Source organism: Caloenas nicobarica, chromosome 19, assembly GCF_036013445.1.
Source record: "Caloenas nicobarica isolate bCalNic1 chromosome 19, bCalNic1.hap1, whole genome shotgun sequence".
NCBI classification, from domain to species: domain Eukaryota; kingdom Metazoa; phylum Chordata; class Aves; order Columbiformes; family Columbidae; genus Caloenas; species Caloenas nicobarica.
The window spans coordinates 6,347,918-6,366,877 of record NC_088263.1 but is presented as its reverse complement, the minus strand read 5'-3'; the positions used below and the strand labels follow the sequence as shown (position 1 = coordinate 6,366,877).

General features: G+C 53.1%; 1 protein-coding gene across 1 annotated transcript; it reads left to right on the top strand.

Moving 5' to 3' along the window:
* Positions 1-1,936: 1,936 nt before the first annotated feature.
* LOC135996689 (uncharacterized) lies at positions 1,937-18,913 on the top strand. The gene is made up of 27 exons (XM_065648857.1): positions 1,937-2,038; positions 3,989-4,110; positions 6,347-6,405; positions 7,330-7,480; positions 7,770-7,919; positions 8,299-8,385; positions 8,485-8,613; positions 8,844-8,964; positions 9,617-9,693; positions 9,922-10,011; positions 10,382-10,568; positions 10,795-10,871; positions 11,125-11,211; positions 11,620-11,680; positions 11,958-11,999; positions 13,408-13,496; positions 13,585-13,627; positions 13,745-13,864; positions 14,182-14,341; positions 15,013-15,102; positions 15,381-15,430; positions 15,669-15,799; positions 16,411-16,483; positions 16,849-16,947; positions 17,612-17,714; positions 18,244-18,391; positions 18,576-18,913. Exons 2-27 carry the CDS (start codon positions 4,027-4,029, stop codon positions 18,648-18,650), a joined length of 2,583 nt encoding a protein of 860 aa, XP_065504929.1. The 5' UTR covers positions 1,937-2,038; positions 3,989-4,026; the 3' UTR covers positions 18,651-18,913.
* Positions 18,914-18,960: the final 47 nt, after the last annotated feature.

The window sequence follows — 18,960 nt, the reverse complement described above, 5'->3', positions numbered from 1 at the left end:
GTTCACCAAACCAAGGCCACTGAAAAATACAGTGTTTGTTTCCTTGCAGCAGGAATAGTAACACCGATGTGCTATGAGGATATATCCAACAGTAATTTTGTGGTACCTGAAAAAAAGAGGCTGATTCACTATATGGTTATTTTCATTTGGCTGACTCATTGGAGGACACTTGGCAGTATCATTTTTTTAAAAACTTCATAAAGGAGGGTTCAAAGGCATTCATTATAATTTCATTAGTGTACAAGAGGCAGTTCTGAGTGGTTAAGTGCAGCCAATTTTAACTTGTATACACCAGTGATCACTGCTGTAGTAAAATAAGAATATGTATGGCTTTCTAGGAACATTGTAGTTTTAGCATCCTCCTGTAGCCGTAGGCACAGGACATGTACCGGAGCAGCTGTGGTCCCTTCTGCCAGGGGACAGTGATGTAGACACTCACCAGCTCAGTGAAGTAGCTAGATTTTTTTGGAAAAAAAAACATTATTACAAAGAATTGTTCGTGTCTAGATGCACTTGTTATATTAAAATGACCTGAAGAAAGAGAGGGTCCTAATTTTCCTTGAGTTTTACAGCACAAGCTCCCAGAAGGCCAGGCAGTGTCCTCTTCCTCGCTGGCCACATGCATATTATCCACCAATTTCTGCTGAATTTCGAGAAGACATTAAGGCAAAGTTACATGTTACTCTTGAACCAATACAAAGGGCAAATCCTGCCAAAGAAGGTGGGGGCTCGTGCTCTTGTCCATCCCTTTTTCTCCCCACTCTTCTCTGCTCTGGTCCTACCCAGTTCTCTATTTCCTTGCAGCACCTTTAGCACTCACACCCACCTGCCCTGAGCCAGTTCAACCCATGGACCTGACAGAAAACTCTGCCTTTCTGCAAGGCTGGCAGAGGAGAGGGCGAAGAAAGCAGGGGGGAGAGGAAAAAATGGCATTGAGCCATTGGCTGGCTCAGGACATGCCCTGTACATTCATACAGAAGCAAACACAAGTTTTCCTCCCGTCTGTTTGTTTCACTGTTTAACAGAAGCTTAGAAAACAAAGACTTTGCATCTGCCTGCACTGACATTCCCTGCTGTTTAGTCACACAGGGACGCTGTGAGCCCCGCAGCCAGACGTCAGAATTCGGGAACCTCTGGCACGGAAGACGTCAGCCGCTCCCCTTCCCAGTGGCTCACTTTTTCCTGCTGTGAAAGGGAGACATAATTACACGACCTGATTCATCGGTGCACATAAAGCCTTGTCTCAAAAGGAAGAGGGAAGCTGGGAGAGGATAATTTGCTCTCTACATCTCACTGCAGCAATTGTCACCTCCCAAATGGCCGACGGAGAGTTCAGCTCCTGCATCCGTGCACTGAATTTCCCCTTGGAGGCTGCTGGGTGTCCCCCTGCCCATCCACAGCCCAGGGCTTGGATGATGCTGCAGGATCCTGCTTTAGGTTGTATCGTGGACATTTGGGCATTATCCTCTGATGAACCTAATGCTGATGCCTTCACCCTCCGTACTGTGATCCATTATTTTCTCTAATAATATTAAGCCTACAGGGTGAAATATTTGAGAGTATCTGACTTAAAAGTTCATTTTTCAAAAGACTGAAGGCTCCACTCAAAAGGAAATTCCCCATCATTGCCATGCCAAAGTAGTTATAGCCATACCACAAAAATTATCCCGCTATAACTACGCCGGTATGAGCCTCCATCTGAAAAAATATGCTGAGATATTTTCCCAGGCAGCCAAAATCCTCTGGCAGCTCTGGCCCCAAGCCTCTGGGAAGAAGGGACCTGCTCCCAAAAGCCCTCACCTCCCTCACCCCGGTGATTTAGAGAGCCACCCGCCATCTCCTTCTCCCCGGTACGATTTTCCCCATCCGAGTGTTGTAGCTCGACTCCTGCCTCCCTGCAGCCTCTGCGGCTCCTCCCAGGAAGTCCCAGCTGCAGATGAAGCATTTCGGAGCCGGGGAGAGGGCGGCATGTGTGCAAATGCAGCCTGGGCGGTTGTGCTGGACGTTCGCAGTGTAAGGCAGCCCGGCCAAGCTTGATGTAAGTCGGTTTTTACCCCAAACCATCCCTTCTTGGAACGGCCTTGCACCTACGTGTGTGCGCTTGCTGGCTGCTGCATTCGTGCATTTTGGCGTCTCCCCCACGGTGTGATGGGGTCAGGGGGACCCTTGTCCTCAAAGCCTTTTGGCTGCACAGCACTGTGGAGGTGCTTGGGGAGCACCGGCACGGAGGAGACGGCCGGTGCCCGCTGGCTGGAGGGCAGGAGGTGGCGAGCGACGGGTCCCCGCGGTGACCTTTCCGCTGTCACCTCCGAAATCCTCAGCACGCTCCGTCCTGTGCACCCCGCCACGGCGAGAGGTGCCCCGGCTGCCCGGCTGGGAGCGTTTGTACAACATGGCCTGAAGTGCCCGGCCAGGTGAGAGGCTCCCTGAGCCCTTCCCAGCGTTTTTGACTCTCTGGTGTCTGACCCCGCTCCAAAATACTGCCCAGGGCTGGGGGGGTGAGGCAAGAGCCCTCTGCCCTAGCCTGGGTCAGCTGCTCCCAACCCAGCTCTTTGCAAGAACCGTGTGTACAGTTGCACCAGCTCTGTAGTTTTCTGTAATCCAGTGAAGCCTTTTTTACTGCCGCACTTTCCTTTTGTCACCTGGAGGGTTAACCCCCTCATTCCAGCGCTCATTTGCTTTGCATCCCAAAGCAGCATCCCCCCACATCTCAGCACCCGTCCCCACATCTCAGCACCCGTCCCCAACACGCAGCTGTCCCGCCACAGGGACAAGGTGGCTATTTTGCAGCCCCCAGCAATATTCTGCTGTGGCTTCCCACTTTTCCATAAATTGTGCTGGTTTTTTTCCCACCTGGCCAAAGAGATATAACACCCCACTGGTCTCAGCTGGCAGCCGCTTTGCCCTTGTGTTAGAAATAACACAAACTGCAAGCAATAGGGACACACATTCTTCACATAAGGTCAGAAAGTGCACCCAGCAGTATGGAGAACTTACCTGTGGGCTGGCCAGCTTCAAACACGGTTTGATTGATTTTTTGTCAGCTGGGTAAATTAATCTATGGCTGGTAAAAATGAAGGTGCATGCATCCTCTAAACTCACTGCTTTTGTCTCAAGTACCTAACAAAAAGTTTACTTATTTTAGCTTAACTACTGCATGTTTAGGCAATGCTGTAGCACAGTTGAGGGGACCTGTGGTGAAGGAATAAGCTGCGTCTGGCAAAGAAATTAGTTTGGGGCCTCAAAGAAAAATTAAACACCAAATTCACTTTGGAGATGGAAGCTGGCATCTTGTTAATCTGAATAAAACCTCTGACTAAGCAGCCTGGAGCTGCAACAGCTGAGAGGTCGGAGATTCTCAAAAATAGCAGCACTCTTGCTTTGATTTTTTTTTTTTTTTTTTTTGGTAACCTTAAGAACATGTAGGAAGAGGAAGGGATGGGTTTGTGCAGAGTAGGTTTGCCCAGCGTACATCCTCAGGCCCCTTGTTTCTCTTGCCAGTCGCAAGGGTCGGGGTGCCCTGGCAGCCCTGCCCAGGCACAGCCCCATCGGTGGGGACGGTGAAGGTGCTGCACGGGAGGAAGGGCAGAGGCAAGAGACACCTGGATCAATGAAACCGGACAAAAAGCGGAGGTTGAATACCGAATTCCCAGAGAACACCCTCGCACTGGTGTCTGTACTGCTCTCCCAGTGCGGAGGAAAGTGGAGGTAACCTGGAACGGGGGGGAAAGGAGGCAGAGGCCGTGGCTGCCCTTATGATCCTGACTTTGTGTGTGTCATGGGCACAAAGTACAGTCCTGGCATTGTTTGACATAGCGGTGACAACACACAGAGCAGCTCGCTCACCCCCTTTTCCTTGCTGCGGCAGAATAAACACAGATTTGGGTCTGGGGCTGCCTCATCCCTGGGTACACGGAGCGTTTGCCTTGCCCCTGCAGCCGTGGAGCGGTTATCTCACCCCTCCGCTTTGTGTCTGGGGGAAATGCAGGTCCGTGCCCGCAGCAGCGAGACAGCAGGAGCCGTGGCATGCTCAGGAGAGCGGGACCGTCTCTGCGTCACTTCTTGCTGGAGAGGAAGAGCAGCACTGGATATAGATCGTACTCCGGTGAGGTATTGAATGCCCAGCATGACTGTCCCTGGCCGGCAGCCTGGTCCCCGGGGGAGCTCACAGCCCAGGAGCTGGACTGGGCAGCGGTGGCAGACAGGACACGTCAGGAAAAGCCACACTAGTGCCATCTCCTCTGTACGCCCTTATTTCCACGTGGCCTGTTTAAAGGGAACATCTCATAAGCATCCTTTATACAGAAGAAAGATCATTGTGGGGTTGCCTCATCTCGTGGTCTTGTCTGCTAAAGCCTCTTGGGTTGCAAAGTACTTGGGAAATATCAGCATCCCTCTTGGAGATGCAAAAATGCAGAGCAAGGAAATAATGTGCAGCAGGGACTCAGATTGCAGCTGGAGAAACACATAGTTTGGTTTGGGGAGCAGAACGGGCTCAAACAGATTTGGAGGCTGCGTGGCCCCGAGCCCATGTTGCTCTCCAGCCTGATGTGCAGCTGCCCAGGGCAGCATCATTCAGGCTGGGGATAGGATGGAGGGGACATCAAAGGAAGAAAATATTTGTCATTTCCGTTCCTGAAAGGCCTTTCCTCACAGCTGGGAATTTCCAGGCTTAAAGCACTGTCTTCCAACTGACCCCCATCACACTTGCCAAGACCATTAAATTCTCTGAACTGGGGCCAGGAGCTGTTAAATGTTTCACCTCCAGCTAACTTTTATTTCCCGAGCCACAAATCCTTCTACTCCCACCAAAAGCAGCTCAGGCACCAGGTCTTGCTGACCGTAATATCCATGAGCTTGTGCAGAAAGAGCAAAGCAGGGGGCTTGAGGAGAGGAGTGGGGCTCCCCCAGACCTGGGGAGGCAGCGACTTCTGCTCGCCCTTGGCCAGCTGCCGGCACCACGGGGAGCACAGAGTCCACCCGCTGCCCTCTGAAACACAGATACCTCTGCCATGCATTTGCAAAGATCCCTGGTGAGGGTCGAAGCTGCATAAAAAAAATCCAAAGACCTCAACGCAAAATATCTTTGGGGCACTTTTCACATTGTGGTGCAGCCCTCTGGGAACGGCAGAGCTGAGCAGGTGAGTGGGGGGCTACGCTGCAGCTGGGCCGGGAGAGGGGGGCTGACCTGGAATCCCCCCAACAATCCTGGCAGAGCACAGACCCTGTCCCTTCACATCCCAGCTCTGCACCTCACCTCTCAGCTGCTTTCACGTGCCCTCCTCGTGCCTGTTCAAACGTATTTTATCTGCTGTGGTGACAAATGTTTTCTCGGCTCGTTGCTTCAGAGACACCCTCCTCATGATCCCACGCTGGCTTTTCTTGGTGCATTGAGCATCGTTTCTCTCTAGTTTCCAGTCCCTTCACTGTCTGGTTACCTTTTTCCTGTGCTGTTGAGTCATATAATTCTGCCTCTGCTGCTTTTCGTCATCCTCGTGATAAATGCCCCATCAAGCACATCCGACTTTCTCCCACTGTGCTTATCCGACTGAAAGGAGGATTTTGCTCTCAATGTTTCCTACTGTCCTTCTTCCCACTCCCACTAGCCGGGTTGCACACGGAAATTAGATTTGTCAGGCAAACGGCGCCTCGGTACCTCCGTACATCCGACTGACCCGTGTGCTGTGCTCCCTTCTTGCCTGGCCCCAGCTGCTGTCTGGTTTTGCCATGAACTTTAGGTGCAGAAACCAGGGGTTTGTTTGGGTTCTAGAGCAAATCCTTTTGCCAAGGGCTCCAGTAGGATCAAATACTACTCCTGCTACCCCTATTGAGTAGTGTGGAATAAAAAGTTTTTCTTCTAGGAAAAGGGGATTTTGTGGTCTGTAGGAGGGTTCTCCCGATGGAGGACAAGGGAGGCGATGGAAGGCAGAAGCCTGAGAGCTGGGGTCATTGGCCTGGCTGTTACAGTTTGGCTGAGCTCATTTGACCCCACGATTTATTCCAACTGAAAATGAGGTTTCAGGCTTTGCCAGCTCCCCAGTGAGTGTACTCAAACTTCTTTCGTCCATTTGTTTTCTCAATTCTTGTCGAACCTGGTAAATGAAACATCCTCCTCTGCCGGCTCTTGTCTGTTTGGTCTTTCATAAAAAGTGTGTGAAGCTTCTTCCAGAAGCCACCGCATCAGTGTTACTGCTCTGAGCTCAGTCAGCAACCGCCCCTGAAGCAATACTGAAGGTCACACCTTCTATTGGGAAAAATATACCTGGGGAGGCCACGTCCCCTTTGCATGTGACCCCATTGCCATTAGTAAAACCATCAAAATAACTTTCTTTCTCTCTCTTTGCAGGCAAAAATGTCAAGGCCAGTGCAAGCTCAGAGGCTGGAGGGAATAGATAAGAATATCTGGTGAGTTAAGAGAATACCTGGTTTACCCTGGTGATAAATGTGTTTTAAGGCAGCCTGACACCAGACAGAATCTGCCGCAGCCACACAGCACAGAGCAGCACAGTTTCCCTCAGCTACTTCGCATTTGTTTAGGAAACACATCAGGGCAGGTTTGTCCTGGGAGGCTTTACCCTGGCTCAGCTCTGTACCTGCTGCTCACACGTGGTGCTGTCTCAGGTGTCCCGCACCACCCTGTGGGAACGCACCTTGGAGCACATTGTGCTCCATCTGTCCTGTCCACCCGAATGACCCCAGCAGCACCCAAATCCCAGTTTGGCTTCAGCCTGGCATCTGCTTCAAGCCCAGCCTAAGGGGACTGCAGAGAGGCAGGCGATGGGATGCTGCAAATGCCGTTCCCAACCCGCAAGGTACAGGCGTTGGGAAAACTGCGTGCTTGAAGAGGAGATTTAAATGGGCTTTCCCCAAAGCCCTGCTGTGCATGGTTTCAAGCTACAAACTGCCTTTGAGAAAGCTCTTGTTTGAGCCAAACACTGAGTCCAGCCTGCCTTTCCCTCTTACGCCTTCACAGGGTCTAGATGCTAAATTTTACAGAACTGACATGAGCTTGAAAACCTCCGAGACCTCTCCTGCCCAGTCTGTTCTGCTCAGCAGCGCCTTCAGTTGCAACCATGCACCCAGACACCACAGCGGCTGTTTCCTTCCAGTACAAATTACAACCACCCCCAGCGCAATCATGCCTCATGCTTGTTTTAATTGAAGCAGGTCTGAAATGACCTGTGCTTGGTCCCATCCAGCTGTGAGCAGCGGGATGGCTCCGCGGGAGGGACACCAACCTCGCTCACTTCCGAAGGGATGCTGGCAAGCAGGGTCTGCTACTCAGACCTGATGTAAATGCTTTTCTTTCTTTCCCTTTCTTTCCTCCAGGGTGGAGTTTGTCAAATTGGCTGCCACCTACTCCACGGTGAACCTGGGCCAGGGTTTTCCTGACTTTCCCCCCCCGGACTTTCTGACGGAGGCAGCAGCGAGAGCCCTTGGTGGGGAGAACCACATGCTGCACCAGTACACCCGTGCCTTCGTGCGTGGACAGACCCCCCTCCTCGGCAATCCCCCCTCACTCCCCGTTAGCTTTGGCCACTTCAGGGCTCACCAGGCACCAATAAATGAGGCAAACCACATGAGGCAAAACACGCACCCAGCCTCAGCCCATGCCCCCCGCACCCAGGGCTGTAACACCCTGATTTACCGGGGCGTTTGAAGCAGCGGGGTTGGAAGATGCCCTGCATGCTCAGTCACCCTTCCAAGGGCTCGTCCATGATTTAGGAGGCTTCTGCAACCCAATTCCCACCCCTCCTCTCACCCCACAGGGCCACCCACCTCTGGTGAAGGTCCTCGCTCAGTTTTTCAGTAAGCTGCTTGGACGAGACCTGGATCCTATGACCAACGTGATGGTGACTGTGGGGGCATACCAGGCACTTTTCTGCTGCTTCCAGGCTTTCGTTGATGAAGGCGATGAGGTAACCCAAGATTTGGGCTTATTGCACAGGCAGACTTCCCCCAGGAGAGTCCTTCTTGGCTGTGGGTCTGCCAGCAGCTGCAGGCTGGCTTTTATTGTCCTTTTCCAAAGCAGAAATGGTTTGATCCCCATCCTCCAATATCTGAGCATCCAAAGGAAAAAATATCTGCTGCGGGGCACTGTCTCTTTTCTGTATGAGGCAAAATAACCCTTCTGTGCTGAGCGGTGGTGTTCTTCCCTGTCACTGGCCACAGGCCATGCAGATTCTTCATTACAGTAATTCAAGGATTAAAATTACCTGTCCCTCCCATTGCTCTCTGCATCCCTCAGGGAAGGTCTGAGCAGGGCCAGGAGAGCGCTGACATGTCCCTTTCTTCCAGGTGATAATCATTGAGCCCTTCTTCGACTGCTATGAGCCGATGGTGAAAATGGCTGGTGGTCTGCCCGTGTTTGTCCCACTGAGACCGGTGAGTGGGTCGGAGCAAAGCAGTCAAGGAGGGAAGAGATGAATGGTAAGCAACGTGCAGAGGTAGCAAAGCAAGCCAAGATTCTCCTCTTCTCTCTAGCAAGCTCCAAAAGATGGAAAATTGATGTCTAGTGCAGACTGGCAGCTGGACCCAGCTGAACTGGCTTCCAAATTCAGTGAACAGACAAAAGCCATCGTCCTGAACTCACCCAACAACCCCCTGGGCAAGGTAACACCTCTGGCCTTGCTGTGGCTGGCTCTGAAAGCAGCTGGGGTGCTCAGCTCACACACACCGCACCCATGCTTCTGGTGGTTTTAAGCTTGTGCCGGCAGTGGCTTTGCCCCATTAGACCATTGCAGCCAGTTCCTGCCTGCCCCGATTTGGGAGGCGGTGCAGGCGGGGCTGCAGCCTTTGCAGAGAGGCAGGGACACCTCTGCTCCGCTCCCTGCCCACTGCAGGTGTTCAGCCGAGGGGAGCTGCAGCTCATCGCAGACCTGTGTGTGAAGCACGACGTCCTGTGCATCAGCGATGAGGTGTACGAGTGGCTGGTGTACGACGGGAAGGAGCACATCCGCATCGGTACGGAGGACGGCTCGGCTGAGCTCGGGTGGCTGCTCCGGGTACAGCATCTTCAGGGAAGGAACTGGTGGTGTAACTGGGGTCCCCTGGAGATTACACTGGCTGCTTGCACGCACAGCTCTACTGGGCATGTATCCCCATCGGAGCCTCCAAACCATGTTTTAAACAGGAGCCCAGACTTCCAGAGCCAGTCAGAGGAAACTGAGTTTGCTTCACAGTGTGAGATCCAGAGCAAAGAGCCCTTTGGCTCCAGAGAAACTGTACGTTTCTTCCCCACACTTTGTAAACCCACAGTTTTCTGGTGTCTCTAGTTTTGGGACATCCATTTTGACACGATTTCAGAGGCCTGTTCTTCCTGTTGCAGTAACATGCGATCACCTTGTTGCAGGGTGATGGTGCTTGGCACCTCTGGGAACCACTGGGGTTGGGTACACACGTATGAAAACACTTAATTACAGAGAGATGCTCTTGAGAAACCTGGCTGCCTGCTTGGGATGTGTTTTGAGGCTCATCAGGGTGAAAGATGTGCTGTGAACACCGGTGTTCACCATGGGTTATGGTGGGCAAAGAGCTCCCACCATGTTATTAATATAGACCAGAAGTGAGCACGCTGAGCTCTGCCTTCGGCGTTTCTCTCTTGTCTCATTGCCAGCCAGCTTGCGAGGGATGTGGGACCGCACGGTGATCATTGGGAGTGCTGGGAAAACCTTCAGTGTCACTGGATGGAAGGTGAATTCCCCTGTGTGGCGTCTTGTGTTGTCCCCGTCCCTTCGCTTCAGGGGCACTGGGGACAGTCCTGCTGCACACTCGGCTTTGAACCTCAGGGTCTGAAAGTACCAAAGCTGCTTTACAATAGCTCTGTTTGGAAAATACAGTGAAGCCAGCAGAGGAAAATAAAGGGGAGCCCAAGCAGGTACCCAGAAACTTCTCACCTTCCTCCTCCTCTCCTGACCACAGGTGGGCTGGACGGTGGGACCCAACCGGCTGCTGCAGCACCTCCGTACCGTGCACCAAAACTCCGTGTACCACTGTGCCACGGTTGCCCAGGTAAGGCTGCAACTGGCTCTGCAACCCCCAAAGCCCCAAAGCAGGGGTGAGAGAGGGTCGTCCTGCCCACGGCTGACCTGAAAGGCGCAGACGGGGATGTGCAGTGCCCTGGAGAGGCTCCTTCCCCTCTCCCTGCAGTCACCCCATGACTGGGAGGAACGGGAGGGTCCAACCTGCCTGCGGTATGTTCTTTATTTTGCATTGACATATCCAAGGGGGCATGTGGGGGGGCTGGAGGCAGAGAGCTTGGCTTGGTGCCATGAGAAATCACCCCCTGCTCCCTAATCACCTGTGAATTGCATCAGAGCGAAGTCTCCAGTTCTCGAGCAAGCCTTGACCATCTTACCACTGCGTTCCTCTCTCCTCGCAGGATGCCGTGGCTCAGGGTTTCCAGAGGGAGCTCGAGCTCTATGGGAAACCAGAAAGCTACTTCATCCAGTTTCCCAAGGAGCTGCAGCAGAAGAGAGACTGGCTGGTGCAGAGCCTGGATGCTGTGGGGATGAAACCCATCGTCCCCGAGGGCACATACTTCTTGGTGGCAGACATCTCCGAGTTCAGTGAGTTTGTGCGGCTGCAGTTTTGCTCAGGCAGGGCTGAGGTTGGGGGGGCCAGATCGGAGTGGTACCATCAACAGGGACAGAAACCTGCATAAACCACCACCAAAGCAGGATGGACAACAAACAGCGTGTTTCCCCTCCAAGCTCGCAGAGGCCGTGGGTTTGGGGCTTGGCTGAGGCACACGGCAGCAGCCCCCACCTCTACACCGCTGTGCTTCTCCTGCAGAATCCGACGTCCCCGATGTCCCCGACTCCGATGAGCCCTACGACTCCAGATTTGCAAAGTGGATGGTCAAGAACAAGGTAAATGTATCTGCCTCTCTCTGCTGCGTTTGCCCCAGGTGTGCTTGTGCCCTCGTAGGATCCAGCAGCACAATCCCACTGCCGGGTCCGGCAGCTCACCCGGGGGTGCCCGGGGTGTCCGTCAGCAGCTGAGCTCAGCTCTGGCAGGCTGAGCTCAGGCAGACCGAGCAGACAGGGCACCAAGGGCATCTACGAGCCCATCCCTGAGACTTCCCAGCAGTAAGTGGAAGCTCCACGCATTTCCCCTTCCCAGGGACTCGCCACCATCCCGCTCTCCAGTTTCTTCTGTGGGGCACACAAGAACAACTACAGCCATTTCATCCGGTTCTGCTTCGCAAAGGTGAGATATGTAGCAATGTGAAGGGGTGGGAGTAATAATCAGGGCTGGTTTAATGAGATAAATGCAAGAAGATATGCATTAGAGCCTGAGCGGTGGCATCGTAGATGGTTCAACCCCCCCGCCCCGGCAGACACACGAGCTGAGTGGGGCAGGAGGTGGCCGGTGCCATCCTCAGCTTTGCTCCATCAGCATCCCACGTTTCTTGGTGAAGGCAGGGAATCCTCTGGACACATGTCTAGCTGCCCAGGTGCTCGCCTGCCCCTGAGATGCCATATCTGTCTCATACGGAACATGGGGTATTTGTGATGTTCCAGAACGAGAAAGGGATTTTTCTATAAATGATGACTGCAGTGAAGGGAAAGGGGATTTGGCTGGAAGCTGCTGACCAAACCTGTGGTATTTGTTTAGGAGGAAGCTACACTGAAGGCAGCAAGTGACATATTGCAAAAATGGAAACAGGAGAAAACCGGTCCCTGAGCACACCAGAGAGAAAGCCAGGCTCTCTGGGTCCTAACCTGCCATGACTGCTCTTCCTCCTCTTCCTTTGCTTGGCTACAAACTTTGATACATCCTTATTTTTGTGCTTTCAACTACCTTTTCTGTCAGATGAATGGTTAAGAGGTCTACCAGGCCCAGGGTCTGGGGGACACTTTTTGTCTCTGTGAAACAACTGCATGGTTCCTTGCAAAACATGAGTCTTTGCATGCACTGCCAGTACTCAATGTTTCTTCTTACTATGTTTAAAGACTTTGCTAATCAGTTCTGGGATACATCCAGCAAGACGCAAGGTAAGGTTCACTCCTGGGGTCTTTTCCACCACCAAATTCTAAAAAGGCGTTTCAGGACTTACCTTTAAGGCCGTTTGGGGGGTTACTAGCTTGTCTTGCTCCGCATACCCACTCATGTACCGCAGGACACAGGCCAGCATTCCCACCAGCACCCACGTTCCCCATGGGAACGTGCAGTATCACCACTCGTCAATAAGCTGATTCTGATGATCCTTAAAATTATAAATCCAGTGAAATGCTGTTTCCCATAATTAACAGTTTTCCTTTTTCTTTTTTTCTGTACATCTCTGGGGAAAGCGAGTGCAGAATTGGTAACTGCCTCCCCCAAGAAAATAGGCTTTCGTGTATCACCCAGTTATTGCAAAACCTTCCCAGTGCGCCCCCAAACCATCCCTGGCACTTTGTCAGGGTTCAGCAGCACTGCACAGGCTGCAAAGCAAAACCTTCAGGCCTTTGACAAATGTAAGCCGTGGCTGGGGAGGACAGACACGGTGGCGCAGGGCTGCTCCTGGCCCCGCAGCCTCCGCCCGCCGGGCTGCTGGGTGGTAGGGCAACGTCAGCAGCGTTTTGAAAGTTAATTCTTGCATCATTCTCAATTTTAACTTGGGTAGGAATATAAACCTGCATCATCAATCACGCAGGAGTTATGTGCAATGGACAGTGCGATAAGTATTTATGGCAGTTAAATTATTAAAGATTAATTATTGCAATTATTAAAGAGTAAACGTCTCTGTAATGATTATAAGGCTAACGCAGCCACCTGTGCAACACCTGCATTGCATCCCTCTGTGGTGGCTGCTCGTCCCACCCAGGCCAGCAGGCAGCAGCTCTGCAGGTTTTGTGTGTCAGGCTGCAGCTGGTGGGACCGATCCCCCTGGAGCGAGAGCTGCACCGACCCGCGGGGGCGAGGGAGGGGGGCAAACACCCATCTGCTGCCTTCGCCCATGGGAGACACATCTGCTCGCACCTGCCTGCACAGCCTGGGTGGGCGAGGGTGCTGCTGAAGGCTCTTTTGCACCCACACACATGCCAAATGCTGGGAAAGCTGCAACGACCGGAACAGATAAACAACCATGAGATTAAATATTTAGCATAAAGATCACTTGCAACATCCCCGTGTGCGTGGGCTCTTGCTCTAGGCCTTGACACACCCCGCAAGGGGCAGGGCGCATCTCCCTATCCTTCACCACGCACACAGCGTTTGTGCAAATACACCCAGGCGTCCGGGTTTTACCCACGGCCTCAGTGCCTTTTAGGTCACCCATTCCCCCGCAGACCAAGACGGCCCCTGCTTAGCTTCGCATCCCGCGCAGGTGATTTAAACCCTGGCCCCGCCTCCTGCCTGGCCATTGGCTCACGTGACGCCGCCTTCCGCCCCCCATTGTGGGCGGGCACCTGCGCTCTCCAGCCAATCACCGCCCGGCGAGGGGCGTGGCCGCGGCACGTGGGCGGAAGATGGCGGACGGCGGCGCGGCCAAGCGGCCCAAGGGGCTGCAGGTGGGGCTGGCGCGGCGGCCGCCCGGTTACCGGGGCGGCCCTCGGGGGACCCGCCGGTCACGGCCGTAACGATCGCTCTCTCCCGCAGGCTCCGGACAGGAAGGTGGACTGGCGGCGCTGGAAGCAGGAGAGTAAGGCCAGGCCGCCGCGGGGGCGGGCAGGCAGAGCGGGGTGCAGCCCTACCCCGTGTCCCCCCAGCTCTGAGCGGTCAGGGCTCGCTGCTCCAAGCTCGTTGTTCTCCGTTCCAGGGAAAGCCGAGAAGAAGAAATGGAAGGAGATGAAGCTCCTGAAGAAACTGGAGAAGCAGCGGATGCAGGAGCTGGAGGAACAACAGGCAGAGAAGCAGGAGGAGCAGCAGGAGGATAAAGGTGACGCTGCTGTGGGGCTGGGCTGAAAGAGCCGAGAGAACTCGGTCGTTAAAAGCCTGTCAGTTTTACATATCGCTGGGAAAGGCGACACGCAGCTCCATAGATCCGATATAGATCGATCCACGTGCGTAAACAGGCGTGAACATGCTGCCGCGAGCGCTCATGAGGCCTTTCTTAAGAGAAAACCTGTGGTTAAAAAAATCTAAGAAACAAAGTTTGCTGATTTCTCCCACCACATCTACAGCTGAAACGGTGAATAAAACGCCGCGCGTGCTGCTGTCGCGCTGCGGCTCGGCTGACCGCGCTCTGCTCCCCAGGGCGGCACCACACGCTGAGCGTGGCCCTGCCGGGCTCCATCCTCAACAACGCCCAGTCGCTGGAGCTGCGCACGTACCTCGCCGGACAGATCGCTCGGGCCTGTGCCATCTTCTGCGTGGATGAGATCGTAGTGTTTGACGAGCACGGAGAAGACGTAAAGTAAGGAGGAGCCACCTTCTTCTGCAGAAAGCGTTTCCTCTCTGCTTTCTGCTTCTTCAGTCTTTTATTAAGCCGAGACCAGAAAAGAACCGTGTGTTCTCAAGCGAATGCTTCAACCTGTCTCAGCTGCCAGGATTACTAGGACTTCTATGCCACTGGGCAAAGATGTTGACTTAACTGCCCTGGCAATTAAGACCATTTGTCCCAGTATGCAGACAACAAAAACAGTAGGAGGTCAAGTCCTTCTGTACTCTTAACTCTTGCTGTGGAGGGACAGGGTGTGCCTATATCCTTATGGAAGATGAATTCCTGTTCCTTCAGCTTTTCACCTGGCCCTGCATCTGATTTCACTGGCCAAGCCGTGCAATCCTGTAGCATCTCGCCCAGTGCATCCAACTGCCAGGTTGTGTCAACACATAGAGATAAAAAAAAAAAAAAGAAAAGCAAACCCGAAAAAGGCATTTGGCTTACAGAGAGTTCCAAATACGACTTGTTAAGTCTCTACCTCTGGAGTAGCCTTTTTACAAGGTGGCCCATGTATTTTCTGGGGTGGAGGGAGGGCATGCTGCTATTTTCAGATTAAGTAGCAAGGCTTGGTCTCCTGTAGACTTGACCATCTGGGGCTGTACACTCTCGTGCCGAGTTCACAAGCTGCTTTCTTTCTCTTTCAGGACTGTGGAGGGGGACTTTGAAGGAATCAGGAGGAGAGGCAAGGCTTGCGTGCAGCTGGCTCGGATCCTGCAGTACTTGGAGTGCCCTCAGTAAGTCCACCATGGTCAGACTGTGCATCAGAACTGACTGCCATGGGTATCGCATGCCAGAGGCGATGGGAGCAAGAGCCAAACCGTCTGTGTTGCACAATTATGCAGGATCTGATTGTTTAAGTGAAATAACAGCACTGAATGCCGGGTGCAAACTGCATGCTACCTTAAAGGTAGATCGGGAATTGGAGGTGCCTTTGAGTTCATGCAGGGCTAGAATGGAGGGTTGGATTCCACAAAAACAACTGTTTTCACGTTTCAACCTTCTCTGGTAACAGGTACTTGAGGAAATCCTTTTTCCCAAAACACGAGGATCTGCAGTTTGCAGGTAATGATGCGGCTGTCTCTGTCCCGAGCTGTTGGCTCCCCCTTCCTGAGCTCTGGCTCGTTTTCCACGGGATGCCCAGAACTGAATAACTTTTCCCCACTTCAGAGCAGAGGCGAGGTGCTGTGCTCTGGTATACTGGACCAGAGAGGGAGGGGGCAGCAGAGCAGTTGTACTTACACCCATTCTCCCACAGTTTGTATCTTCTCCTTAGCAATTGCTTTTATCTGTGCTGTTCCAGGGCTGCTCAACCCCCTGGACAGCCCTCACCACATGCGGGTGGACGAGGATTCAGAGTACCGAGAAGGCGTAGTGTTGGACCGGCCGACTAAGCCAGGCAGAGGCTCTTTTGTTAACTGTGGGATGAGGAAGGTATGTCTATCACCCACAGATCCAAAACTCATTTCCCCCGTGTCTCTGGTGGATTTGAAGCAGGCAGGGTGGGTATTGCTGGGTTTCTAAAGGCCATAGCAAGCTGGCGTGGGGTTTAATGCTGTTGCTCTCTTGTCCCTTCTGGCTCATTAATGGTTGTAGCTTCCAAGTTCTGCAGGGCTGCCCATTCCAGCACGTCATTGCCTCACTGCTGGAGTTGAACCTTTGAGCAGCAAAATAAGTCTCAGACTGCGACCCAAGCCACCCTGAGCCTGCTCTGCACCGCATGCACCACACGGGCTCTGATCATAGAGTTGTTTTGGTTGGAAAAGACTTTTAAGATCATCACGTCCAACCATTAACCCAACACTGCCAAGTCCACCTCTAAACTGTGTCCCTGAGAACCTCATCTATGTGTCTTTTAACCCCCCCCAGGGATGGTGACTCCACCACTGCCCTGGCAGCCTGTTGCAATGCCTGATAGTAACAATGATCGTAGAGCTCCTCATGGCAGCTCCAGGCCAGAACAGACCCCACTTCCCCAGAGGGTTCCCTTCCTTCCCCACCTTCCTCAGTACTTCCAGAATGTCTGATGGTGACTGTCACTGCAGGAGGTGCAGATCAACAGGCAGCTGAACCCAGGTCTGCGAGTCACGGTGCGCCTGGAAGAACCCCAGAAGCCAGGTAATCCACTGCTCCATGAGCATCCCTGAACCTCAGTCCCACAGGAGCTGGTCCTTCTATGTGCCACCCTTCAGATTATGAATGTTTGAAGGTACCCAACAGCTCTGCACGTTCCCTTCACACACAGTTTTAGTAACACCCTTACCATACCTCCCTAGTTAACTGGAAAGAACCGGCAGCTCTTTGACCAACAATAAACAGCCCAAACATAATTGCATGCTTTCCAGAACGTGCTCCAAAGGGCGGTTCTTCGTTGTACACCAACTTGGTGCCCTATCCTGGGAGAAGCTGCCTTGTATAGCTGGTCAAACCCAGCTCACACTAGCAGATCACGGGGGCTGTTTATCTCTTTGCATCCCTTTCAGAAGCTAAAGTGCGGAAAGGCACCGTGGTGTCCTCACACCACCCTCGGACGGTGTCAGGCTTGTACTGGGGTTACAGCGTCCGCCTCGCCTCCTGCTTGAGTAAGTATTTGCAGCGTTCTCCGCTCTCTCTGGGTTTCCACACTAATTTCAGGCCTACTGGCTGCACATCTGAGCACACATTAACATCTTTTGAAATCTCTTTTGCCTCAAAGGCAGCTTACACATGCAGCTAGCAGCCATGTGGCAATCAAATGTAAGGGCTAAAGCTAGAGGTGTAAATCACCCCAGTCACCCACCAGTACTGTGCCCTGGACTTCCACTCACCATTGTGCCAAATGTCCATGTTGTAGAAGGAGATGAGAGTTGGTGCTCTCCATCTCCAGCAAGTACATCGCCATTTCCATGATAAGGACCTCCCGCTCATTCGCATCAAAGCCAGCAGTGACATTTGAGCTCAGGAGCCCTACAAAATCCTTTTCCTGTCTTCTGATTGATTTGACCTCCTAGGAAAATCCATTAGTCAAGGAATAGCTCCTAGCACCTGTTTAAGCTTTGAGGAAAAGCTGCTGCAGTTGAGAAGGGTGCCAGAGATTCCTGCAGCAAGGGAATTCTGTAGGAATCATTCTCTGTCTCCTGATGCACTAGTGGCCCTGAAGAGCAATTGCTGCTGCTCACCTGGGGAGTGTTCCAGGCTGTCCAGAAGGCACACACAGCGTGGGTGAGGGCACCACATGAATAATTCCATATTGCGTTTGTTTCCCAGGCGCTGTCTTTTCAGAGTGCCCGTTCAAGGAAGGCTACGATCTCTCTATTGGGACCTCAGAGAGAGGCAGCTCTGTGGACCAGGCCACTCTCCCTTCCTTCAGGTTCGTGTCCTGGCCCCACTCCGAGCCCCCAGAGCGGCCTGATGCAGGCAGCAGAGCTGCACCGTGCCCTTGGTGTTCTCCCAGGCGAGAACACTCCTATATTAAAGTGCGAGACTCACCTGCAGGCTCCCTCCTGTGCTCTGCTGCTCCCTTTTACACCAAGACACATTTCTCTGCATCCCAGAAGCTGGGGGAATACCCCAGGACAGGGCCAAATTCCTTACCTGTTTCTCTGGAATTGGTAGCAGGGGCTGTTGCATTGGCCAAGCGCTGTGGGGCTTTGTTAGGGTGGGGGCTGCAATAGGCATTGTCAGCAAGGGACACAGAGGAGATTGAACACGTACCTGGATACCTGAACAAAAGAAATGAGTCTGCTTCTTGCAGATAAAGAGGACTGTTTATGTGAAGCCAATTCTTAATCCCCTTGAAGGCTCAAGGCATGTGAACAGCTCTCCTGTGTAAACCTTGTAGCATCTGCCTCGGTACGGGGGTAGGAGCCAGTCTCACCCTGTCCCTCTGCTCTCCCCAGGCATGCCCTTGTCGTGTTTGGAGGTCTTGAGGGCTTGGAAGCTGGGGTTGATGTGGACCCAAACCTGGAGGTCACTGACCCAAGCGTCTTGTTTGACTTCTACCTGAACACTTGTCCTGGCCAAGGCAGCAGAACCATCCGGACTGAGGTAGGACTGATAATGTGGTGGGGCACGATGCCTGTGTGCACAGGGCAGTGCTGCGTTTCTGCCTCTGGCGGTGACACAGATGGCCCACGTGTTGTTCCCCACGGTGACACCTCAGCAGAGAGCGGTGGCTTGCCCGGTGCTCCTCAGAGAGCTGCAGTTCTGACTGCCGCCTGCTCTGTTCCAGGAAGCGCTGCTGATCTCTCTGTCTGCGCTGAGACCCCACATCGATGAGGCTGTGAAGACACCCTGCGACAGCTGAGGGAAGGGAAACCACTGACCTTGCCGTCAGCTGAGGACTGTTTCAAGGAAGCGGCTCTTCAAACGTGGGGCCAAGACACAGTGGGATTAAAGCTGGCAGTGCCGCTTGACCAAGTGTCTGGCTGCTGTTGGGAGCCGCAAGGCTGCGCGCTTCTGCCTGCACGGTCCAGCCAAGGCCTCTGCAGCTGCAATAAGCCTGGCAGCAGACAGGTTCTTGGCAATTCAGATGTCTGGGATGGGGAATAAAGCAGTGTGGAAGCTCAGCTGCCCTGAAATCTGTGTGTGAGTGTCTTGGTGCAGGGGATAGGCAC